Source organism: Anarrhichthys ocellatus, unplaced genomic scaffold (assembly GCF_004355925.1).
Source record: "Anarrhichthys ocellatus isolate YVR2014 unplaced genomic scaffold, GSC_Weel_1.0 scaffold17, whole genome shotgun sequence".
Taxonomy (NCBI): Eukaryota; Metazoa; Chordata; class Actinopteri; order Perciformes; family Anarhichadidae; genus Anarrhichthys; species Anarrhichthys ocellatus.
In genome coordinates this window covers 1,052,344-1,077,692 of record NW_022280047.1, presented here as the reverse complement: position 1 = coordinate 1,077,692, position 25,349 = coordinate 1,052,344, and the positions used below count along the sequence as shown (strand labels likewise).

The following is a 25,349-nucleotide window of genomic DNA, read 5'->3' as shown; positions in this document are numbered from 1 at the left end:
TAAGGCACATCACCACTTGATGTTCTGATTTAATGCTGCTTTCTTTTTGTCCCAAACCAATTTTCGAAAACTCACTTGTGAAGAGGAGGGAATGGCTTGCATTTCCAAACCCTTGCAAGATTTTCATGCAAATAAAATGCAAAAAAAAACAAACTCAACTAAAAGAGTTCCTCTGTTTAGCAATAAAGTTTACATGTTAGTTATCCAGCTGATAACTAAAATAATAACCTTGAAGCCACCCTTCATATAAAATACACAGTTTAAACAAAACCTGAACAATAAGACTTTCATGAACATATAGATTTATTGCACGGCTATGAATTGCACTATCCCCAATGTTGAATCGTTTGACAAATACAATTGAATTACTTCAGAGAAATACATTAAAATCTGTGTCCACTATTCCCAGACAAAAGGTGTTTGTACACCAGCAGGATCCCAGTTGCAATGCATGTTCTTATTGAGCACATTCCTTATAAGTTGCCTGGCTCTGTTTGGCATCTTTTTTCCTTTTTTTCTTTTGTTTCTTCTTGCAGTTGTCCAAGTATCCAGATGGCAACTCTGGGCAGCAGGATTTTGCTGTGTTTTTGCATTTGCATAGGTTCCCTCTTCTCACCTGCAATGAGTTAAATGACAGATTAGGGTCTGAAACAATGACAAGAACATTGACTAAGAAATGCATACAAACTGTAATGTGTAAAATGAAATTAGTCTCTGCAAGTTCTGACTATAAATATCAAGAATGACTCCTGTTACAGAACTTTAAGAGTGACTGTTTGGTCACTTTCACGCTGAGCACGCTATTTGTCATTTACTGCTCAAGCTTCAAGCCAGCTCAGCTCCAGGTGTGTCTTTGCGAGGCTCTCAGATAAAGAGGGCTTTGCCTGTTAATGAGCTGTCAGCCAATATATTGATTTTTACTTTTTAAGATTTGGGAGTATCTAAACCAAATGTTAAATTATTTTGAATGTTCTTCTTTCGGAGTGTTAACCAGTTTCAGTGAATATTAGATGGAAAAATGTCCCTCTTAACCTGTTCATGTTATGAACTATAGGAGGAAAAAGTAAAATATAGAATTTCAGACAGCAACTGATATCATAATCACTGTTAGCTTTCAGTGCATTTGTCCTCTATAACAAATCTGGTTTGCTAGTTTTAGTTGGTGCCTTAGAGGGTCTGTGATGTCAGCACATGTGTAACTGTCGAATGATGATCTTGATGTAAAAAAGTAAAAATATTAGAATAACACTGTAGCTGAGAGTCGCTGAGAAAGAGTGTCCCGTTGTTTTCCTAACTGTCTTAGGTGAGAAATTCTTTCATTTTGTATTTCATCTTTTTACTTTTAACTTCTTCAATGTTGGATTACAAGAATTAGCAGCCAGGTATTTCATTCTAGGTTTTACTACCGAAACTAGGTGATCTTATCAAATTAATTAAAAAGTATTCATAGCTGGAAAGCTTCTATTTCTCGTTCAATACCAACTAAAAACAGTTGAATATTATAAATATGAATACGGATTTTCTTTATAAGGACAAACTTGTTTGCTGATAGATTAATTAGTGTGAATTCAAACAGGGACTAGTCATTATGATCAAATCAGACACCCATTGTACTTGTTACTGTGACCCACTAGTAGTCATTAGTAACTAAAAGTACAAGCATCATGTCTCTTCGTCTCATGCCCAGCTAGGAATATAAATAACACCCACTCAGTGACTTATGTTTCTAGTATTTTGTCCACCCCCCCATGTACATAAATGTGGACTGATACTGCATTGCATCCAATGGGGATTTCTAATTCGAGTCAGTAGTTGTGCACATGACATATAAATGAAGAAGGAACATGTATCAGGAAGGAAGCACAACGTTCTTTTAATAGCCGCTTGTTTTTGCACATGGCGCCAAACAGAATACACAGAAACGCCAACACACTTGTACAGAAATACACAGGGCCGAGAAGAGTGTCGTGAGAAAGCCTGTCTAAAAGCAGACTCAAGTGGACACTCGTGTGAAGTGAGGTAATATGTGGATTTCCTTAGATTTCAATGTCAGGAGACCCATTTTATAAGATTTGGTCTCCATAAAACCTGACATTTTTTTCTGGTTGATAAGATTTCATGTTGAATCACAGAACTGTCCCCCTATTTAGACCTCTGCTGGTTACGAGACCCCAAACTTGGGAAAGAATTTCCTTAAAAAAAAAAATCATGTCTATAATGGTGTTTGCTTTACTTTTTGTGTGTATGAGTAAGAATAAATAATAAATATTAAGAATGAATAAATAAATAGTTAAAATATATAATATAAATATAAATAATATGTATTTATATTATATAAATAATGTATATATATAATAATATTTATATATATTCTTTATATAATATAAATAGCAGTGTATACTGATCTTCTGTCCTAAAGCTTCAGTGTGCGATTGCCCCAAAGGGGAGACAGCCAGAGACACAATGAAAAACTCAGTGGGTGAGAGGATATGAGCGGACATTGTGGACATGTAAGGACGAACGACAGAGCACGAGAAGACAGCGGTGGGTTTGAAAAACATCAGTGGGTTACATTTTTCCAGGGGGTCCACTGGCTCCAGTGTGAGAGCACCAGTGAGTCTCTGGAGCGAGCCCTCAGCTTGCTGATGCCCTTCGGCAGCAGGACGGATGATGAATGTCCAAGCTAGAGTAAGACAGGTCACATGGTAAGAAAACAAAAAAACAAAAAAACAAAAAAGCAACAGAGAGACTGACGGACAACGCAGAGAATCGCTGGACTTTGTACCTTGCCATTGTCTTTCAACACGTATTGGATCTCGTGCTCCAGACTAAAGAAGCTGTGAGGGGTTGACCAGCTGGACGGTGGCTCAATGGTCACGTTCAGGTCCTCTTCCCCCTCCTGACACATCACAATCTGGGGACTGTCGGGTTGAACTGGACGGAAGACAAATAGAGCAAAAAAAAAAAGAACGAAAAGTGCATCAGTAAGGATTCAGGTAAACATGTATTTATTTACCTGCGTTCTTGTCTTATTGTACTTGAGTTCTAAATGTTGCAAGTTATTACAGCTGTTTTTGTAACTGTTATTTTTGAATATTCAATTTGACACTGAATTTTATGTAGTTATAGTTTTTATGTAGAATATATCTTTTTACGTCATCAGAAAGTGACTTTTCTGAACAATGTATCATCGGAATTCAATAATCGTTTGAATTCAAAATATTTGATTTCATCCTTCAAGATTGAATCATTTCTTTTTTCGTACATTGCGACTACAAAACTTTGTCAGTGATTTTCCTCTGATGCTCGGTTTCCTGTCCGCTTACCGATGTCCCTGAGGTAAAATTTCTTGGTCTTCCTGAGGACGGAGAGGTGGACGATGGCCTCGGCGGTGACTTCCAGCATGGTGCTCTCCTCGGCGTAGGGCGAGAGCGAGTGGGACAGCTCAAGGTGGAATCTCCCGTCCACGAGCTGATCGGCGCTGATCCAGTGACAGGACTTCCTACCTTCACTGCTACAGGGGACGAGCGGTATCAACAGATCAGAAAGGCTTGTCGGTCTATCTGTATTAACTTTTTGCAATACTTTTACTTCGTAATTTGTTATCTGAATCTGCTTTTAAAAAAAACATCTTTACCAGTCATGGCCCAGTCCAAAGCGCACCGCTGTTTGTTCACTGTGGGTGCACTCACAACTGAAGTTACAGTCGTAAGACTTTGCCCAACAAATGATGGAGAGAGAATCTACAGATAAAAAAACAACGTGAGTGAAAACCGGTTTAATAGAAATCAACAAAATGAAGAGGAAAATCTCACTAAATGCAAGACATTTACGTTGGAAGTGCATCGTAGAAGAGCTCAATAATACATCCTCCAGTGAGAGAATCATCCACATGCACAGAGTTTCCAGACTTTACACATTTTGGATGTTACAATAAGTTCCTCTATTTGAAAGGACTCTCTTGACATTTATGGCACATAAACAGCAGAAAGAACGGAAACCGAAATCGGCAGCATCTCACCTGACACTTCCTTCTTAGCCTCCAGCAGCAGATGGGTGGATGATAACATTTCCTTTCCCCTCCAGCAGCTGTATTCTCCCAAGATGGGCGTGCCCACCTCCGACAGGCCCAGGTGTGGTCCGTTCTGCTGGACGTCCTCCGGCTCCTCGCCCTGAAACTTCCACGTGATGGCTCCGGGGGCCTCCGTGCGGCAGGTCAGTGTGACTGGATTTGTGTCGTTCCTCTTCGCCACCACGACTGCCACATTTAAGAACAGGACAAGATGAACAGATTTAGAACCACTCAAGACAATTTTAAAAAATATAAAAACGTGTGGAGAGTAAATAAGACGTACAGTTTTCTGGGAAGCGGTTGAGTCCATGTGCTCCGGTGAGGCTGGCGAAGAGAAGCCCACATAACCACAGTGACAGAGTCTTCTGAGGAAACAGCAGGAAGAGGAGGAGGGGATTATTTTAAAAGATCTATTACTACCATTAAAACCTCAATAATGATCCCTTAAATTAAGGGAAAAAATGATACATTTCCAGGAGCTGAAAGCTTTTAGTTGAGAATATGTGGTATAATAATGCAAAATGACCAAAGTAGCAAAGCTGGTCCTTTACCCCCTGTTCTATTGAATCATTTACAAATTTAAAAAAAACAATTGCCGCATTAACTGGCCAGATAATAAGTACAAGAAGCATCTTTAATTCCAATAGTTATTTCTTACCATTTTGGATGAGTTTACTCTGAAGCTATACCAAAGAACATCAAATCAGGAGAGCAGAAGTTCCGTGGTCGTAATCCAGAGGATCGTATGCTGCAACTGCCCACTGAGCATCATTTATATAGTGTGGCATGCATCATCGTCATGTCACCTTTGGAAGTGTGGGGGGGGGGGGAAACTGAGCGATGTATTAAAGCTGATAAGATCTCACTGGTGGCGCATTTCCTCGACACCGTTTTGCAAGTCAAATGTCGCAGACCAAAAGTGCGAGTTTCGAGTGAGGGACGGTGGAGATGGAGATAAGAAGTGTTAGGTGTGGGTGTCCAGTAGGGCGGGGGGGGCTGCCCTCAACCTTTTAAGTTGAAACACCGCGGTGTAAGGCCGCATGTGAGATACGACGTATCTGATTACAAATCCTGGAATCATACAGAGTGCACACACACACACACATTTGATCTTTAATCTTGTATTTTTGAGGCAAATCCTATCCTCCCAACCCTGAAGTTCCTTAAAGCTTAAACCTTTTCTGTAATTTTAGTCTACAGATATCATAAAGGAGTAGAATAGAAAGTCTACAGAGATGATTGTTACGTCTCTCTCAATTCTAGTGAGCTTCCTTTTGTGGAAGTTTTGAAATCTGTTTTTAGATTCACAAATGTTGATATCATCTAAAGATCAGAGACTCGTCTGCAAGAGTCGAGCAGAAACTGACAAGCCATTAAGTCTTTGTTTTTAACCTTAGATGCCAACTGAAAATCACTAGTTGTTGCTTCTCAAATGTGAAAATGTGCAGTTTTTGTCAATGATCAAACAAATCTTTTAAATTATTTGTAGCACAAAAACAAGCAATTTCAAATATGTCAACTTGGGCTTTGGGGCATTTATCACTATTTTCGCACACTTTCTAGGACATTCAAGTGAAAATAATTAATCATCAAATGAATCAGTAATGAAAAACATCCTCATTCTGGACTCAAATCCCAGAAATTACCCAGCGTTACCTTGGGCATTTTTTAAATGATTTATCTCCTCCCCATCATTGTGAGACATTTGATGCTCCCAGTTAAAGAGCGCACACACACACACACACACACACACACACACACACACACACACACACACTAGGACTGTCCCTGCCCCGTTAGTCATGTACAGGGGGACACCCACTTTTGTCCGGCCAAATGTCACGAGCGATTTCATGCTCGAAATTTTTTATTTTTTTTTAAAAAGCACTTTTGTTCTTGTGTCCTTTTTTCCCCACTTTTTGATATTGTGTTCATCCTCATAGATCATCTGACATGTCAAACTGCGCGTGAAGCACTTCCTCAGTAAACAAAGCCTCGGAGGGCTGCGTTCGACATTTGTTTGCATCTCTGTGCTCTTGCGTCGGTCGGTGGGTAAGCACATTTTACTCCAAGTTACTTAGAATCCAGCACCTACGGTATGACAAGCATATTGTCACCGCATTATGACCTAAAATTCTGCGAAGCCTGTCTGGTCATTCGAACAGAAGTAGCTGGTTTCATGTTTCAGTTCCTTAAAGGCATAAGCAGCATTATTCATGCATCTGCTGCTAATTTAATATACTCGAATAACCCTTCTCCCTCGTCTGTATTCTCAGTATTTAACTACAAGGACTGTGGTGAATTCTCACATTATTGATAATCTATAGCTGCAACAAAAAGGTCCAGCTGTTGAATGAATGCAGAGCCGGTAAATATACGAGTTGATCTACTGATGGAGGACAGAATGGGTCACACAGGGGGTCTTGAACTGACCAGGAAGAGGCACAACTGTGTGTTGGTGGCCGGCACATTAAATACGTTGCTCTACCACTGAACAATACAATTTACAATTAGTTTAGTTTGTTTTTGTAAATATTGTTTCAGTTTTGTTTCAGTGTAGCTTTATGTCTTTTCTTCCACTCACACTTTTCAAGTCTTAAGACAGTTTTGAGTCACCCAACTTCTTCTTTTTTTTTTCCTTCATCTGAATCTGATGATTCAATGTGTTATAAATCCCCTAAAGGCCTAAACCAAAGAACCTTTTCTAAACCCGGCTCTGAGGTCACTTCGGTCCAGATGTCGGGACAGCCCGTCAAGGTTTCGATCCACCCGACCAAAAACACATCAGTGTCATATACACAGACATGCCTCATCCTATTCCGTATGGCTTCTTTTGTGCGCCTGATTCAAACCTTGGTGGATCCTTTCACATCATACTGAATGTTCACCTTCCATGACTGGTTGGCAACATATTGATCACAGACATATTGCCAGCTGATATTCAGTGGTGAATGCCAGAGATGAGGTGACCTTAAGTGCTGATGTAGGAACATTGTAATCTTCTAGAAACTTTAATCCCAGTAGGACACCGCTTCTGCCAGAGATTCTGAGATGTATAGATTTAAAGAAAAGCCATGAGGTCTTGGGCCAGCAGATTTATAGCACCTGAGATAAAACACGAGCTCCGGCTCCTGTTTTCACGACGACACACCTCTGACAGACACGTGAGAAAGAGGCTTTAGTGTTTTCTGTGACTTAATATACAGTATGTAAGGAGGAGTTATTTCCAATCTGATATCTGACAGATTGTTGAGAGAACATTGTACATGGGTATTTGGGCCTTCAGCATGGGTCACTGTGAAGAGGGGCGGGCTACAGACAGAAACTGCTATACTTTCCCTATTAGGAGAACTGGCCTGATTTCCATCACCTCAATCCCCTGTGGACATGTATTGAACTAGGACCATGAGTTTGATTATCATACCTGCAAACTCATGAGAGGTGAAAAAGGTGACAAGCCCGAAAACCCTGGTGCACGCTCCGAGAATTTTATTTTAAACATGAGCTTTAAAATGTAGCATTCTGGTGTACTCTGACAGTAAAATTAAGTGATAAGACAATATTTACTTTAAGCAAAAAACTAATTTATTATTCAGTGATTAATCAGTATTTCACCTTGAGTTGAACAGCTGGCTAGCTAGCTTTTTTTTTTTTTTTTTTCAATCAATATTATTATTATTAACCTTTATTTAGACAAAATCCATTGAGACCGAGGTCTCATTTTCAAAAGTTTTAGTCATATAAAAACAAAGATAGCAAGAGTAGCGAGAACCATCGACTGTACAAAAGAAAGTGATTAGTTTTCATTGAACCCTGTTACTGTATGACTTCATATTAAATTCCACTGTTACTGTAAAGCTGTTAGAATTGTGGCCTATCTTCTATTTGCAATTAATATGCATTCAATCCAGTTCAATTATTTAAATGAAAATGATAATCTACTCTGGCTAAGGTAGCTTATCAAGAGTAAAATAATAGCTGTGATCTATACACTCCTCTGCATTAGCAACCCGCTGAAATGAAGATACAGACACCTTCACCCTCTCATTACTTCAGGGTTCTTGGGAGCAACGTGGGACTATTGGGACTGTTAGTACACTGGCTGTGGTCATCACAGTGAACAGTGTGTACAGTGTGATGAGAGGACACGTGAGCCCTTGTTGCTGTACTTTATCTCCTTGGAGCAGAGGCTGAATTTAGCATACCCTGCCTTATCAATAAATTTAAAACACTGTGACAGCAGGAAGCTGTACTCACGTCTGTTTAGACCTCCACCTTTATCCAGGCCCAGCTCCACTCACAGCTCAGCCCTGCGTCAAGCTGCGCTACACAACCAGCCTCCTCTTCATTAAGCTCTTTGACCTCATCATCTCATCAGTATCTGGGCTTCATGTTTAGTGGTCATGAAAGTTATTCTGACCACGAAATCATCCTCATTCTACTTTGAGTTAAAACAAACAACCTGCAACCAGATCCGCTGGTGTTTCGGTTTAACGTTAATGAGTGACCGCGTGAACTGAACCGGAACACGGGGAGGGGGCTGCATGTTTCATCTCGTTACGTTTTTTTCCTCCTAAATCACGACAATGACGAACGTTATCAGTCGATGAAGTTTTGCATGCAGTGGACGTCAGCCAGCAAGTCTGAACTGTAACGGAGGGAAATGAAGACAGTGTAGACATCTTAACGCGCTGATTGGCCAAGACTCGACACGTCACATCAAAGATGTTTTATTGCGAATATCACCACATCACCTTTTCTCCTCGTCTGACTCCAATCTGAGAAACGCTGGCTGGCCAGTTGACCCCCCCACCCCCCCCCAAAAAATAACCTCTACGGATCTACACGATTCACGTGGACGATATATTTTTGATTCAAAACGGCAAATTTCGCTGATAAGTGACAAGTTCGCAGGTATGGATTATGATACAACTAACAAAATGCCTTTTTCATTTTTGATGTAATTTTTATTACATGATTCATTCCACCAATACATTTGGGATGTGGGCATCACAATGCAGGAGAGGCATGTAAGAGAGGTTTGCACATTCCACTGAATTAAATCATCTCATTTGTACTGCAGAATGAGGCAAATCGAACAGGAGGATAAATGAAGTTACCGTAAAAAAGAAAAAGTACATTTTAGCCCAATTGTCATGGTTACAATTTTTAAAACCTACATTTTTTTGTTTGTAGCTGCAGAGCGATTGCAGAGATTAACAATTAGAAAATGTGTTGCCGTGTCAAAGTACGGTGAGCTGAGAGTGGCCTCGACATGTTTGCTGGCGTTTGTTAGTTTGCCTCGTCCTTTGAGGCCTCGTCAAAGTTTTCAACGAGATCTGAGAACGGAAACAGGAGGGCAGAAAAAGGTGAGAGGACGTCTCAATGAGCACAAGTTAAGGCATACAAATGACAATTACTAAAGATGAATAGAACCGAAAAAAATATCAGCTCTCTGGATGAATCCAGGAAGACCAGAAACGTCTAGGTCGGTCTGTTATGTACGGTTCATAATGTGGCTATTTCAATGCTTCATTACATTTACACTACAACTAATGCGACTCTTTGTTTTAAAAGGGGATGTGTAAACTTGCTCACCTGGAACCTCATCATCCTCCTCAGCGATCACCATGGGGGCTTTGTTCTCTCCAGCTGCGAGGGGAAGAAGAACAAACTGTCACAGACGGGAGTTCTCTATTGATTATTCTAAATAGTTTATATTTAATTCCCCATTAATACCCAAAATGTATTATTACCCACAATAAATATCAAAACTTGTCTGATCCATATTTAAATATTGTATTCAATCATCTTCTCTTAAAAATAAAAATGAAACAAAATAACAGACCCTATTTGTCAGACGCCTGATTTAAATCTAAAGGATTTTTGTGACACAGATTAATTTTAACGCCGTTTGTCATAGCAACACTTTTCCTAAACTGGATCTGTATTTCTACTTAAGTACTCGACTTAAAACAGTTACGACATTAATTGATTTCATCACTAAAGTATTATGCAGTTCAGATAAGCAAATGTGCTTTTGCATGAGTGTGGGGTCGAGGGAAATCATTTACAGACTGTAACAACAGTCTGTAACATCACTTTAAGCCATTGCATCGCTCACACAGACGGCTGTTTAAGTAAACAGAAAGCAGCAGTGTGTGTGTGTGTGTGTGGCTATTCCACATTGTTGGGTCTCAGTTTAAAGTACTTCCAGACTTTAGAGGATCAAAGGGGAAGTTTTCGAGCTGCAGCTTGTTCTCCTGGGGGAATGCAAGCTTTCACTGGGGGCATCTGCCCATTTTTTTTATAAATGTATGATGTGGTCGAATCGCTGCCGGCAGCCCTATGTGGGTACCTGGTCTGGGCAGGTTCTCCGCTAATCTCCTGAGGCTGGTGAGACTGTCGGCTCCCAGCTGGTTTAGGATTCCCGGGAGCATCTCTGTAAGCTGCTTGTTCTCGGCGTGCCCCGTGATCGTGAAGGTGTTGGCAGCCAAGGAGGCCTGAACCTTTGGGTTATTGAAGTGGATCACCGTCCCCTGGTTTGTGAACATATTCACCTACAGTGACACACAAATAGGAAAAAGTGAAGAGTTTGAGGTCAGAGGCAAAAAGAGTGAACCCTCCTAAAAGGATAAATGTCATGAAAAAAGCCCTCTCTGCGCACTGATTGCTGGGCATTTCGGAAAGAACACGCTGTACCTCCTCAATGCCAGAGATGTTGTTGACTCCCAGTTTCTTGAGGGAGAACTGCAGCTTCTTGTCATCTGCTGTTGCCGTCCTGTGCACCACCTTCTTCTTTCTGCGGGCCGACCCCTACAGAGCACAACAATGAGCCAATACATAAACCAATAACCTGATGATAAAAAATCTGGGGGGGACAAACAAACATTGTCTTAAAGAAGCTTGCCGGCACGCGTTCCAACTCACCTTGCCTCCTATGCGGACCTGCTCCTGCAGTTTGGCGAGCTTCTCCTGGTTCATTATGTACTCCTTCATCTGACACAGGGAACAACGTGCACACATAATTAAATTATATATTTGCACACGTCATTTTGGAAAAAACTAATTTCCACTAGACAGTGCTGGGAGACATATGAAAGCACCCACAGTCATACCACATCCATTGACGATATTTAACACTCACAAATCCTAATTCTGTTTTCTACTAACTCTCATCTGCGTGCATACTAATAGTTTGAACTTAAAATGAGAATCAGTAATAGAGAATGATGCAAAATGGTGCATACGTCTACACTTCATGGCACATAATGTGTGAATTCAACAGTCCATTAGCTACATGGGGGTTTGCGATTACAAGTGTCAAACCTACCCCCCCCCCCCCAATTGATTTGCCTGTTGGCACACCACACGAACAAGAATGCACAGCTGACAGAAGTTCAAAAATAGCTGCACACTTTTTAGTCCCGACTCAGGTTCTGCGTGAATGAGACAGAGGTGGTCGGCTAGAGTTCGTGGCTAGGTTACCGTCGGGCTCCTTCTGTAAAGCGAACGTAACGAGCCTATTTTCTTAGAGTGCCCTAACGAAAATATGTGCTGTTGGCTCGTGCTTGATCTTTCGGACACCGAGAATGGGAAGCTTATTTGTCTTAACCCGGGTTCTCAGAAATTATGACAACTGAAGCCTTTCGGCTCGTTAGCTAGCCGTGCTAGGCAGTTAGCTCAGGCCCCCTTCAAACTGATGCTAGCATCACGTTTAATTGACCATTTCTTCCACAGCGCGCAATGTGACTCGGTGAATTGTTATTTCTCTACAGAGTCAACTAACGTTATACGATGTTGGGGCATCTTAATAGGGCCACAGAGACGTGAACTGACCTGGGAGTGTGTAAACACGCGGGTCACACAGCCGATAGAAGCTCAGAGAAAAGAGCGAGGACCGGAAGTGACGCAGGAGATTGATAACTTGCCGGATGAGCCGTTTCTTAATTCCCAGTGTTTTCTAAATAATACAATCAGTCTAGTCATATTTGTAAAGTCGCAGAATCACGTACAACAATAACCTGCTTTGTTATACTGACTAAAAGTAGAAAAATCGAGAAACTTTTGAAAATGAATTGCATTTATTTTTTTTTATTTTTACGGTAATGGCTATACATTTTAACCATTTCATTAAATGAATCAATACATGGGCATATTAAAAAATTGTAATACAAGGTTCACAAGCAGTGCCATTGGAAATATTCAACAAATGAAGAAAGGAGTGTTCCTTTCAGTGAACAATAAATATATGACATCCACACCGGAAGTAGTCACGTTAGTAATCATGGCGTCCCCCAGTGCAGCGAGAGGCAACGTGATATCGCTGCACGTGAGCAACTCTTGGTTTACATCAAAAACCAACATCGGTATCAACTAATTTCAACAAATCCTACTTAAAAAAAGTAAGTCTGCTCTCCGGAATGTTTTTCGTTCAAATGTTAGAATGACCAGGAAGGGTTTAGTAGAAAATGCAAGACGGCTAAAGCTAAAGTGTGCTAGCTAACTCACTCCTGCTGTGCTGAGCACGTTGGCGCAGGCATCCTTTCGAATAAGCTGCTCTTACAGTAACACGAAGTGTAATGTTACCTGTTGGATGAAACGTAATTGTAACGTTAGACTTTCTTATTTCATTGAGCTCTTTGTGCGCATTAATAAACCGCAGTCCGAGAAGAAATCGAAACGGTGAAACCGTTAGCTTAGCCTTTACGGATAGCATGGCTTAGTCTTAGTGGGTTGTGATGCTATTCGGAGCGAAGTTGGAGTGTGAACTCCGTGCCATTCAGTCCGCATTATTGTTGGTTTTGATGTCCCGTTTCGCCGGTTGTTCTGTCGTGGATCAAGCAACAGATCAAGCTTTTAACTCCTTTATTACCATTTCATTTACGCAAGTTTATTTTCAATGGATTAGCTGTAAAGTGATAAAATCCACTTTGTCTGACTGTCGTATTCTGTGTATGGTCGTTACAAAAATAATAATCGACATTTTGTTGTTTTATCAACCTGGTTGGAGTATTGTTGGACTGCACGTGATGAGTTTGTCTAAAAGTACCTACTAGCAGGCCACTGAGGTTTAAGGGGTTAACTGGCCCGAGTGTCAAGTCTCTTGCTGTATGTTAATATCCATGTTTTTATTTTCTATGTCTCAACAGACAGTGTTACCTGATCGGCAGTGAAATGGCTTCGTTTAAACCTACCAAAATCCCACTCTATCCAAAACTAGGAGAGAAAGTCACACAGGACACGCTGTACTGGAAAAACTACAAGGTGAGCCTCTTCCACTGTGCGCTTAATGTTACCATGGGTGGGAAAAGCACATCCTCTGTGTTGTTTCTCAATCTTAACAATGCGTCTGTGTTTCTTCTCCCATAGGCTCCGGTCCAGATAAAAGAATTCGGAGCTATCTCAAGCATAGACTTCTCCCCGGTGGCTCCACATAACTTTGCCGTGACGGCATTCACCAGAGTATGTTGTCTTGAATTCAGCTTTGTTTGTTGGAATGACTCCCTCCTTGTGTCGGTATGCACAACTAACTCTGTTTCCCACACAGATCCACATATACGGGCCATTCTCCCAGGAGCCTGTGAAGTCGTTCACACGGTTTAAGGACACCGCGTACTGTGGGAGGTTCAGGTCGGACGGTCAGCTGCTCGTGGCGGGATGCGAGGACTCGGTGGTCCGGCTGTTTGATGTCGGCGGCAAGGTGGCACTCAGGATGTTCAAAGGGCATACGAAGTAGGTATCCGCCATGTGTCACTGTCCGATGGTGTGTTTTAGTTGTGCTGTCCCGGCCTGAAGAATGAGTGTTCTCAAATAAGGCCTGGAATCGTTGAATGATGATTTTTTTGAGTGATCCATCGTCTGAATTTCATGATGATTCTCAAGAATTCTGACAACCTTTAAACTGTCTGGCAGACTTGAAGCCTTCACACACTGGGGGTGTCTTTTTTTTTTTTTTTTTTTTTTTTGCATGTCAATATACTTTTTAAAACTGTTTTTGTTATAAATACTTTCACAGGGCTGTGAAAAAGCAACTTTTTTTTTTTTTTTTTTACTCATTCTGTTCTTACCTTTCACAATAAAAGCCCTAGAAATATACACTGTTTACCAGGGGGAACATAATTTCCCCTTTAGAGCATTTCATTACAAGGAAACTCAATAAAATAGCTTATAGTAGCTTAGGCTGTACAGCAATTTACCTCACAGTCTGCCAGATGCTGCTCTGGGTCAAAGGGATCCTGGTAGTTTGCAAATCTATTCCAACGTTTTATTGAAAAAATGCTTCAACTGTTGCAAATTTGCATCGCTGCGTGTATGAATAGTTTTGATGCAAAACATTTGCAAGTGAGTATCGCTCACTTTCGCATCAGCCTTTATAAACGTCTGGTCATGGAAGTGAACTGATGTCAATTCTGTCTCGTTTCATTTTCTGCTCAGGGCGGTCCATGTCACAGACTTCACCTCGGACAGTTACCAGATTCTCACGGGGTCAGACGACTACACCTGTCGACTTTGGGACATCACGAATGCCAATGAGCTCAACAGCTACAAAGAACACACGGACTACATTCGCTGTGGCGTCGCGAGCAAACTCAACAGAGATCTCTTCATTACTGGTGAGATGGAGGCGAACATCCTTAGGAATAGTTGAAGCGAGGACAGTCAATTAACTTTAGCATCAATGATTTGGTGCATGCCAGAAGTGTTGGATCTTTTTGGAGCCAGTAACACTAATGAATGTTATCTCTCACAGTGGCTCTTAGATTAAACTTAAATAACAGGAACAGAAAAAAATCTGCCTACATTTGACTTTTCATCACTAGTAGAACTGCAACTGTGGCACTTACCTCAGTATTCCTATCCACATTCATATTTTAAGACACTACAAAATGGAGGCACAGAGAGCCGTTGCAATGGAGACGACACGCGTCTCGTCGCGTTGGTGTAAACTTGCCGGTATCAGAATGTTGCAGGCCAACGCATTGCAAATAGTTGCAAGTTCCAATTCCTCAAGTTTAAATCTCTGGTCCGAGCTGGGCTCGAGATGGACTGCCACTGCAGGTCGAAGGACTTTTTTCTGTTTTCGTGTGACTAAACGAGTGTTTTTTTTTTTTTGTTTTTTTTTTTGTTTTTTTTAATTTAAATCCTAGGATCCTATGACCACACACTGAAACTGTTTGATGCCAGAGCAGATAAGAGTGTGATGACCATGGACCACGGCCAGCCAGTGGAGAGTCTGCTTCTCTATCCCTCTGAGGGGCTCCTCGTCTCTGCAGGTAGTCGGCCGTTCCAATCATCATGTTTTCAGACAGAACATCCAGAAAAGGCGCCCACATTTTTATTTATTTATATTTAAGGGTCCCTCAGCCTTGTTCAGGCTGTCGTTTGGACTTAAATTGTGACAAAAACAACCTGAACTGCACTCGTATGCTTCATTATATTAACAAATGTTTATCCAAGGCATTACGATTATTCTTGTCTCTCTCTTTAGGTGGGCGCCATGTGAAAGTGTGGGATCTGCTAAAAGGGGGCCAGCCTCTGGTGTCGCTGAAGAACCATCACAAAACTGTCACCTCTTTGTGTCTCAGCAGCAACGGACAGAGACTGCTGTCAGCTTCTCTGGACAGGTACGGGGACAGGTGTATGGAAAGCATGCATGTCTGACATCTAGTTTTTATTATACGAACCCGACCTAATTGAAATCCTCTTTTTATTTTTTTTAATTTATTTATTTTTGTCTTGCAGGCATGTAAAGGTGTACAATACCGCCAACTACAAAGTTGTCCACAACTTTGACTACGCTGCCTCCATCCTCAGTCTGGCTCTGGCTGTAAGAAATCCTATTTTTGTCATGTTTTGAAGATGAATGAAGTGTAGAAAGGTGCGTTAAAATAAGCAAAGCAACATTTATGAGGATAACAAAGCAGTTGGTTACGTCACCCAAGATATGAAACACTTCATCTGGATGACTATGGCTTATAAATGTGCAACAAAATAAAACCTCACATCAGGATTTGCTTGTATCGGAGGTGCATCAGAGGGAGCAGTTTCTGCAGCAGCCAACAGAAATATCTCGTAATGCCAGAGATTTAAATCAATAGATGAAACGGTACATCCTCTCTTCTTGGTGTTGGCATGATGAGAGTGTAGGGTTTCCAGATCACAAATTTTTTTTTTTTTTGTTTGCTTTGAGTGCTTTTGGATTTTCCCTTTCAATCAGGCGGCAACCTCCTGGTCTGAGGGGAAGTGCCTTAAACTTGCATTCTCTCTACTGACCAGCAGGGGGCGACTCCTCCGGTTGCAAAAGAAGTCTGGTTGTATGGAAGTCTATGAGAAAATGACTCTACTCCTCACTTGATTTACAGTATGATGTTCATTTAGTAAATTATGGTCCATTTAGAGTCAAATAGACTATAAAGCATAGTGTTCTTGACTCTGTCCCAGCCGTAGCCATGGTCTAAACCAATACCAGGTGATGGTGTCTTCTGGAGTTCTTGTGCATAAAAGGAACCGTTGAATGATGATCTCTTGAGTGATCCATCGACTGAATTTCCTGATGATCTCAAGAATTCTGACAACATTTTAAATCATTTTACAGACTTGGTGAACTGTCGTAAAATGTCTTAATTTCATTCATTCCTACTGGGATTCTTGACAAGTCAAACTTTTTTTTTTTTTTTTTCTCCTCAGCCGGACGACGAGTCCATCGTCGTGGGCATGACCAATAGCATCCTGAGCATCAAACACAGGAAGAGCCCCGAAGAGTCGAAGGAAGTCTCCGGCCAGCAGAGGCGACGGCCATCGTTTCGCGTTTTCGTGAAGGGGAAGAACCACGCCCCCAAACAGGTCTGTTCACACCTGGTTAACATGCTGAGGCTGGCAGTCTGAATCGAGACGTTATCTACTGTGTGTTTATTCCCCAACAGATGCCTTATCTCTGCGTTTATTATAAAGGGCTTTTCTTTCTCACCGTTTTTGATTAATTTCCTTGTTTCTCCTCTTCAGGGTGATTATCTTGTCAGCAAGCCAGTGAAACAGTATTTAGCCAAATACGACAAGCAGCTGAAGAAATTTAATGTTTCGAAGGCTTTGGATACGGCTCTAGAGGTATGCATTTTATGTATTTTACAACATTAAATGTTAAATCAGTTGGTATCATTTTCTTGAATTTGCTTCTCGTTTTTTTTCGCAATACAAAGCCGTGATATGCTACTTTGTACAAAGTGAACTCGCTGTCCTGGGAATGCGGAAGCCGAAAAGCAAAGTCGCAAAAAGGTGGTTTGATTTGAACTTTTATTGATAAAGCACATTTAATTGTATTTACAGACATGGACAAGACTGAGAAAGCCTGAGATCACGGTGGCTGTTATAAAGGAGCTGGATCGAAGAGGAACGTTGAAGAACGCTCTGGCGGGACGGGATGAGCAGGGGCTCTCTCGCTTGCTCAACTTCCTCATAGGGTAAGAAGCAGAAAAAAAAGTCATCGCTCAAGCAACCAAGTGTTGAAATAACGTGTTTCCAGATGCTTTGAATTTGGGAGCTTGTACATGAAAATATTTTTGCATGTACCCTTCAACTTTTTCCGCGTCTCCTCCAGGAACGTGGTCGACCCCAGGTTCGCCCCCGTGCTCGTGACGGCGGCCGAGATGATCCTGGACGTCTATAGGCAGATCATCGGCCAGTCGCCAGTTGTGGACCGCCAGCTGCTGCGTCTGCAGGACCTGCTGGAGAGAGAGATCGACTACCAGCAGGACCTCCTGGAGGTGCTGGGCATGTTGGACACCATGTTCGCCTCCTCCCTCCCCAGGATGGCGGTGCCGTGCCCCGGCACCAGCAGGGCTAACGGCCTGGCCCAGCGAGAAGCGGGTACCTTGAGACCACAGCTTCAGGCCACCTGAGGCTTATAGGGGGAGGGGGGGGGGGGGTGGCTTCAGATTTGAGTTAGAGTGCCTTCACAACTCTAAAACCTCTTTTCAAAACAATCGGACACACACTTCCCGTTGGCACAGGTTTTTAAGAGACTGACAAACCCATGGGCGCATCACTCTGGTGTTTTTAACTCCAGCGCAACAAAAAGAGGACATGCATTTACTGTGTGAATGGAAAGTGTTTTTTTTATTGGACATCTTGTAATTACACTTTGTAAATGTAGTGTGTCTGCGTTTGTGTTTCGAATGATTCAACTGTTAATGTCTGCTTTGTGTTTTCATGTTTGGCATCTGTAAATGTTTCATAAGCAGATATAAATAAATCTTTGTAATATTGAAGCTGACCCATCATGATTGTGTTGAAATAGTTTGAATAAGTCTGTGGACAACACAATTTCAACATGTAGGTGTCTGTTTTATCTCCGTCCACTAGAGGTCGCTGTAACCTCAAATAAACTTAACTTTCATGTTTATGGAGGATTTTGCATTGGGGAAGACGGGAGAGCATCAACAGAGACCGAGGAGGAGGAGGATGTTGCTGCCGCTCACTGGTGAAAACAGCGGCGGCACCGACCCAACGCCATACCTCAACTTGTAGCTCCTAACACTTGAATTAGCAGCTAGCAAAACAAAAAGCAGTGTGTCCGAGAGTTTGGCCCTCTGTTTCCTGCCGAATTTAAGCGGACTGTCGGTGTTTTCTTCTGCCGGAGTTTGAGCTCCTGTGAACGGAGGTACGTCAATAATGTGAACCCATTTCTAACTAACGTTAGCTGTTGACTTTTTTTTTTTTTTTTTTTTTTTTTTTTTCTTTAAACGTGTCCGTCTCTTACATTATTGACAGTTTGCTGACATGTCAAATGGTGAAATGTAGCCGTGTAAAAGAGCCTCACTGCGGCTAAATAGGTCAACATTGAACTGTGAGTCCGGTTCATTTGAGACGTTGAGCAACAGCACAAATGTTTCTTAAAGCTAAACCGTCGTGTTTTTAGTGTCAAATATTGCGTCCACAGCCATTGTTCTGTGACAATAAAGCTAGCACTAAAACGGCACTAAGTCCTCTCCCCTCGGTGTGTTCATGCTCACTGTGACGTCTCTTATGATTATGAATATATATTTATAAATACGAAATGTAATGTGACTGCACAAGCAACACATTTCTTGATGAGACCTTACTCTTGTGTCCAGTTTATGAAGTGGCCACTGATGAGCAGATCTGAACCCTGCAGCACCGAGACTCAATCGATTTCCTACTTTAGTTCACACACACAGAAGTAAGGTACGCACTGCCTTCAAATCAGATTGGGGTCATATTTGGTGTTCTGGTCTCCAAACAAGGTACAAAAGCATCATTAAAATCATTATTCACACGCTTCAGATCAAAAGATGATCCGGTTTCCATCGGTGGACCGCTGACTCTGCTTGGCAGTGGCACAGATGAGTTTTAAAAAAATGATAATCTCTTCAGGATCAGAGGAGAAAGGCAGACTAACCAGAGGAGTCCCGTGGGGCTACACTGATGTGCCTTTTCCTTGTGTCTCTCTAAGATGTCTGTTTTTAATGTCCACATTTACCTGCAGTTGCCGGGAGCTGGGGATGGAGCTGAGCAGGAGGAGAGTGCCTCTGTATGTGAGTATGCGCTCCAGTTGTGGAGTCGGGCTTGAGACCAGCTTCTCCGACTAATCTTAAAAAGAGTTGGTTATCCCTTTGGAAAAATCTCTGCAAATTGAGTTTGCAATGCCGTGAGAGATCAGCAGCCTCATTTATTTATATATATAAAAACGTTTTTTGTGCTCGGGACCAATGCTTAATTAAAATGCATCAAATGTATCTGAAAGAAATAGTTTTCTGCCCATGCATCATAGCTGTACTTTATTATTCAAGTTCACTAAAGTCACTGAGTGTAAGAAAAATAAGATTTGGCGCCATCATGACAGCAGGCCGGTGTTTTTGACTTTGATCAAACGGGGACTTTAATGGTCTTTGAATGAAACGTCTCAAGGTTTCACTGTTGGACTATTTGAGCACTGAATCATAGTTTCATAGAGTGACAATAGCAGCCTGGCATTTGTGTGTATTAATTAGCAAATCAGTAACTCAGTGTTTTGTTCATAGTGATGTTTTTTTGTGTGTTTTATTCACTCAGAGTTGGAAAAGGAACTTAGTATTTGCGATCAGTTTGATTTGTGATGTCTCTGGTTGTCTGGAGGTTAAGCTGTATTCAAACAGGGCGGGACTGCGATCAAATATTTCTTTATTGGTTTCACTTTAGTGTTTTTTATCAACTCTGCAAACAGGAATAAGAGCTAATGCTTCTAGATCAAAAGGGCTCACAATGTATTCAGTCAATTGAATCCTTTCTTAATGTGGCATGTACTCAATGCCTTTTTCCTTTTAGTCAAGATTACTTAAAGGTTACCAAATGTTTGTGAATGCTGAATGACCATGTAATGAAACACTATACTCAAAACTGTAATACATAATATAAATGAATGAACGCATTATGCAACAACTATATTTTAACAGCAGAGGGAAGCTAGTGAAACTGAAGGAAGTTTTCAAAAAGCTAATCAGAGCCATGCTAGCAACTCGGCAAAAATGATAACAGCGGTGTGCTAAGGTGCTCGCAATGACAATGCTAACATTTGTAGCCTGTTAGCATGCTAACGTTGACCAACTGGCCCTAAAACATAAAGTGCAGCTGGATTTAATAGTAATTAGTTTGCAGGTATTTAGTAAAAAAACAACTAAAGTTTATTAATTTTGTGGTCAACATCTGGTCAACCACGCAGAGGTGAGGAGCCTCAACAAGGAGAAGCTGTGTGGGAACGACTCAATTTTGAAGGTTTTTTATTTTTTTTATTTTAAAAGTTGAGTGTAGCTTAAAAATACTGAAGTAAGCTGACAAGTGTTTTTCAGAAGTCTGGTCCACAGCCATGCTAGCAACTCAGAGGCTTGGAGCTAAATGCTAACGGCGGCTTGCTAGATGCTCACAATGAAGATGCTAACATTCGTAGCCTATTAGCATGCTAACATTTACTATGTGGCCCTAAACATGAAGTACAGCTGGATTTAATGGGAATTAGGTAAAAAACACCTTTATTAATTAGTTAAGTTAATTCGTTTATTCATTTTATGTTCAACATCTGGTCAGTCACACAGAGGTGAGGAGTCTCACTGAGGGAAGAGGAGAAGCTGCGTGCACATTAAAGAATTTGTGTTCAACCTGATGCTCCCTCTGTCAAAGAATTGACCAGACAAAATTGATAAATGAACCTTGAAGGTGGGATTAAGTGAGACGGAGAGAGAGAGGATTACTCTGTGCCTCTATGTGAAACGGTGAGAGAAGTAAAAAGAAAAGCCTTTCGGTTTTATAACGCATTAGGTCAGCTGATTCAAGGCTGATGGACTCTCATACTCTTTCACCATCCAACACTAATTGGAGATGTTCATTGCATTTCAAGTCTTAGAATTCTACATTTTTTGGGTGTCCCTTCTTTTCTTCAACGTGCCTCCTCTGCTCCTGCCTCCGTCAGTGGGTGGACGTGTGTCCCACAATAACCCACACGGTGTGTGTTGTGGGAGGCCACTGTAGTTTGACAAGTTGATATCTTCCACAATAGATTTATTTCCCTGCAACTGGTAGATGTTGGTGGAAAGCAGCAGCTACAAAAAAAGGATGATTTTTATTCATTTATTTTTTACTATTATTCCGAGGGAATGAAACTAAAAGTGGGTGTTTAATCTTTATATTTAAATCGTAAAAAAACAAAACTATATCTGCCTTGAAGCTCAGTTAAAGTTGCATTGGAGATCTACGCACTGCAGCTATTTATCCACAGTATGGGCATGGGCCCAGAAATGTTTAAACCTGCACCAATCAATATTTTTAATCCAGCAGTGAGTTAAATTACTTTTTGTAGTGGGAAAGGGGTTGCTCGTTGTGACTCAAAGATAATTATTATAGCCGTAAATTGAGGTTTCCTCAGCTCTACAACGCTCGTGAGCCTCTTTCAGCTAGTTGTCCCGGTTTGATGGCTGCAGCTTTAAGACCAGTTCATAATCCGTGTCTGTATGACCGTGAGGGTTTTGGTCCAGTTCCCTTCCACAATCCAGTCCAGTTGGTGGCTTGCGATGCTCAAAATTCAGGTCGTACTTGTCTGTGTATTATCACCAGTTAAGCCCAACAGTGACTCATCGCTTTCAGGCCTGGCATACAGAAACACACAGGTAATTCTCATGAGCTGATTAGAGCTCCATCAGTTTCTCTCTCTGTCTGTGAGCAGTGTACTGCTGTTAAGCTTTCTATTTTAAACTGTTGATTGATTGAAAAATTCAGCCGTTTCAGGTTTAATTCATAAACAATCCTTCAGTCTGTCTGTCTGTGCATGTCGCTCTGTGTGTTATCACCAGTTATAGCCAACAGTGACAAGTTCAGACACAGAAACACAGGTGATTTGGGTTAGCTGATTAATGCTCAATCAGTGTCTACTTGTTTCTGATTGGTGCATCGCTTTTAAGCTCTTTTGGGACTCTCTGAACTTTTTCTCACTCACACAGACATAAACAGGGACATTCATGCTTTTATTCAACTTGTTGTCAACCATTATGCTTTTAAAAATATCATCCTTATCTCTCTCTTATGCTTACATTAAACTGGTTTTAAATATTGTGCTTTTTTCATCATAGGCTGTGATTGCAATTATATTACATTTGTATTTTTTCAATTCTTTAGACAGTCCATCCTAACTTCCAGCTTTGACAGCATTACAGTTTAGTTTCCAGCATTTTTAGCAATGTACTCAACTTTTAGCTTAAACCAGTTCTTCCAGTTTTCCATTTCTATTCCCAGGTTTTTCAGCAGTGCAGTGCCTTGTGCTTTAATACTTCTGCATTTTCACCAATGTTGTGCAATTTTAGTTTTCAGCATTCACAGGCATCTTCTGCAGGAAATGCATTTTCTAGTTGAGTAAGTTGTCCTGTTTTTGTAAAAAAAAAAAAATTAAATTCCACAAAAAAATGTAATTTTGGTACTAGTATCAAAACTACGCTACTGTATTAGCTCATGTATCAAATCACTTCAAATGGCACCCAGCCCTAGATAAATCAATGACCTAGAAACAGCTCAACCTGGACCTCTTAAGTGCGGATGTAGCGTCTAGTGAGGCTGGCACAAAACATGATGTCAAAGGGTTTTTAACATATTGTGACTGCTCTGCCCTATTTCACCTTCTTCTGCCTCAGATCAGAAGTCTAAAGTGTTCTGGCCTGTTGGGATCAGAGCACGTCTTTACAGTAGACACCAAGACATTCCTGTTTTTATTGAGGGTAAATGTTTTATTGTACCCTCGAGAGGCATGCTGTCAGGGGATTTGGTGTGCTTTTGGAAATGTAGAACACTGGATCAGAATAGAGTCCTAATCTGAAGTGAGCACGCGTCTTCAGGAATAGATATATGTTTTGCTCTCTAGCGTCATGATGCTTTCCCTCTCTCGCTCCTCTGTTTCTCAGGGCCAGGCGAAGGTGTTTGCATTGCTGGAGGGTTACGACTCGGTGCCGGAGGACGCAGAGGTCTACGTTGTTCTGGAAGGGTCCACTCTGGTCCATGTTACCAGGGCTCAGAGTGACGTCATGCTCTGCTTTATAGTGCCGGGTATGTTCATATGTATGTTGCGCACTGTAGTGCTGTGCTATTGTATGCATTTTGGGGTAATTTGCTACATTAGAAAGGTAGAATTTATTTGAAAGTTCAAATCTTAAACTGCACATGCTGACAACCCCAGGTTTCACAATCCTGTCTGATGTACTCAGGAACAGTAGATCGCGTTTTCAATCTTCACACACACACAGACAGACAGACACACACATACACACACAGTCTGTGACTTGAGGTCTGGAAAGGCACAGAATCTTATCAGCTTCCTCTCAGGAGGGAAACGGCTCCATAAACAATACGTCAACATTACCGAGCCTCTGTGTAGGTTGACACAGACAACAGGCAGTCCTGCAGGCTTGAGCGCTCTCTACGATAGTGTAACTATTAAAAGCAGGTCTCCTTCTCCATCAAAAGAGAAGAAGAAATGCCTTTAATTAACATAAAATTTAAGACTATTTTTAACCACACTCAATGATTTTCTAAGGCACTTCCCTGGACTGAAATATAAAAGGCATATTTTTATTACCGGTGTTTTCTGTATTCTGTATAATTTAAATTATTTTTCATTCATTCATCAAAAACCACGAGTGTTTTTAGATTTCCTGCCCCATCAATTTCAGCTCATTTTATCGCAGTGACTTGAAACCTGTTGAATCATTTGTCTGCTGTATTTCTGTATTTTTTTTGTTGCACGAGAACGCAGCTCCAAGCAATGAACTTATCATAGAATTATGACATAAACCCTGAGTAAAGTCTGTCTTTTTGCTGTGTCGTGTCCGTCTTTAGGACACAACCTGGCTGAGGTGGTCTCTGTCCAGGCCTACCTGTGCTCTGAAGCCACACCCGTCGCCTGGGTGGGCGGGGCTTCACTGGAGTATGTCCAAGATGATGCTCAGGTAGTGACGACGATACAAATACGATCTTGTACATCTCACGTAGGTTTGTGCAACCCTGTGGTAAAAAGTTACACACATACATTCTAGTACACAGATTCTACATGCTGTGCAAAAAGAAGACGCACGCCTCGAGTCTCCAAAGGTTTTTTTGCATTGAAAGCAAGAAAAATCACCAGTTGCATAGCAGTAGTTTTGACCTGTTGCTGTTTTTTTTTTTTTTTTTGCATTGCACACCATTTATCACAGATTGTATCTTAATCATGAACTACTTCATTTCTCAGGACCTGGCAGAGCACCTGGTAATCCACGGGCATTGTCTGAGCTCCACGGATCACAAGGAGCTGAGCAGCCTCTTCAACCTGGGCCAGGAGAGCTCTCGCTGGGCTATGGATCGCCGCGTGGCCCTGGCCATGGCCAATCTGGATATCCCCCGAAGCTGGAACGTACTGGGGAGCCACGGTGGAGACGGTGAGAACGGGATTATTCTATCACGCTGAACAGGCTTTCCTGCACAGATGTGTTGATCAGAAGCACATCGTGGGCAGATGCAGGGAAGGAATGAAGGTGAACTCTTCATCTCCCCCCACACCCCCCTCCTCCCCCACCATCATTCCCATTTGACATCCTTACTGGGCTGAAATCGGAAGTGAACACGGTCACATGTGTGCTTCTGTTGAATTCATCAAAGCCAATTAAGCAGCATGTAATGTGGTTAATAGAGCCTTTCCTTCTGGAAGTAGCCCTAGGCAGAGCTCAATAAATCTGTGTGTGTGTGTGTGTGTGTGTGTGTGTGTGTGTGT

General features: G+C 41.5%; 4 protein-coding genes across 13 annotated transcripts in view; 2 read left to right on the top strand and 2 right to left on the bottom strand.

The window, feature by feature from the left end:
* Positions 1–348: 348 nt before the first annotated feature.
* On the bottom strand, positions 349–7,624 carry il12b2 (interleukin 12B 2). Of its 2 annotated transcripts, XM_031856743.1 has the most exons (8): positions 4,731–7,624; positions 4,356–4,437; positions 4,022–4,258; positions 3,638–3,743; positions 3,327–3,514; positions 2,786–2,934; positions 2,573–2,683; positions 349–616 (listed from the first exon to the last, which is right to left on the bottom strand). In XM_031856743.1, the coding sequence occupies exons 1-8, from the start codon at positions 4,731–4,733 to the stop codon at positions 458–460; spliced, it is 1,035 nt and encodes a 344-aa protein (XP_031712603.1). In that variant the 5' UTR covers positions 4,734–7,624; the 3' UTR covers positions 349–457. The 2 variants fall into 2 exon arrangements, with proteins under 2 accessions (XP_031712603.1, XP_031712602.1); XM_031856742.1 differs by having other exon boundaries at positions 4,022–7,624.
* A 1,393-nt stretch (positions 7,625–9,017) lies between these two features.
* On the bottom strand, positions 9,018–11,997 carry LOC116388679 (transcription factor BTF3-like). Its single transcript, XM_031856744.1, has 6 exons — positions 11,912–11,997; positions 11,003–11,071; positions 10,775–10,888; positions 10,431–10,632; positions 9,671–9,724; positions 9,018–9,411 (listed from the first exon to the last, which is right to left on the bottom strand). Exons 2-6 carry the CDS (start codon positions 11,069–11,071, stop codon positions 9,365–9,367), a joined length of 486 nt encoding a protein of 161 aa, XP_031712604.1. The 5' UTR covers positions 11,912–11,997; the 3' UTR covers positions 9,018–9,364.
* Positions 11,998–12,364: 367 nt separating this feature from the next.
* utp15 (UTP15 small subunit processome component) lies at positions 12,365–18,298 on the top strand. Its single transcript, XM_031856093.1, has 12 exons — positions 12,365–12,477; positions 13,225–13,339; positions 13,445–13,537; positions 13,623–13,807; positions 14,510–14,688; positions 15,223–15,348; positions 15,564–15,699; positions 15,818–15,902; positions 16,763–16,918; positions 17,078–17,179; positions 17,399–17,532; positions 17,670–18,298. The coding sequence occupies exons 2-12, from the start codon at positions 13,250–13,252 to the stop codon at positions 17,968–17,970; spliced, it is 1,587 nt and encodes a 528-aa protein (XP_031711953.1). The 5' UTR covers positions 12,365–12,477; positions 13,225–13,249; the 3' UTR covers positions 17,971–18,298.
* Positions 18,299–18,562: 264 nt separating this feature from the next.
* The window catches only part of LOC116388341 (rho guanine nucleotide exchange factor 28-like), a 37,957-nt gene continuing 31,170 nt past the window's right edge, over positions 18,563–25,349 (top strand). For 3 of the 9 annotated variants that reach the window (XM_031856082.1, XM_031856081.1, XM_031856080.1), the window contains exons 1-4: positions 18,846–19,626; positions 23,509–23,650; positions 24,440–24,549; positions 24,831–25,017. In XM_031856082.1, coding sequence (XP_031711942.1) covers positions 19,435–19,626; positions 23,509–23,650; positions 24,440–24,549; positions 24,831–25,017 — 631 coding nt within the window. In that variant the 5' untranslated portion in view covers positions 18,846–19,434. Of the gene's footprint in view, positions 18,732–18,845; positions 22,228–23,508; positions 23,651–24,439; positions 24,550–24,830; positions 25,018–25,349 lie in introns of those variants that run through there. The other 6 variants (XM_031856083.1, XM_031856087.1, XM_031856089.1 and 3 more) reach the window with 6 other exon arrangements.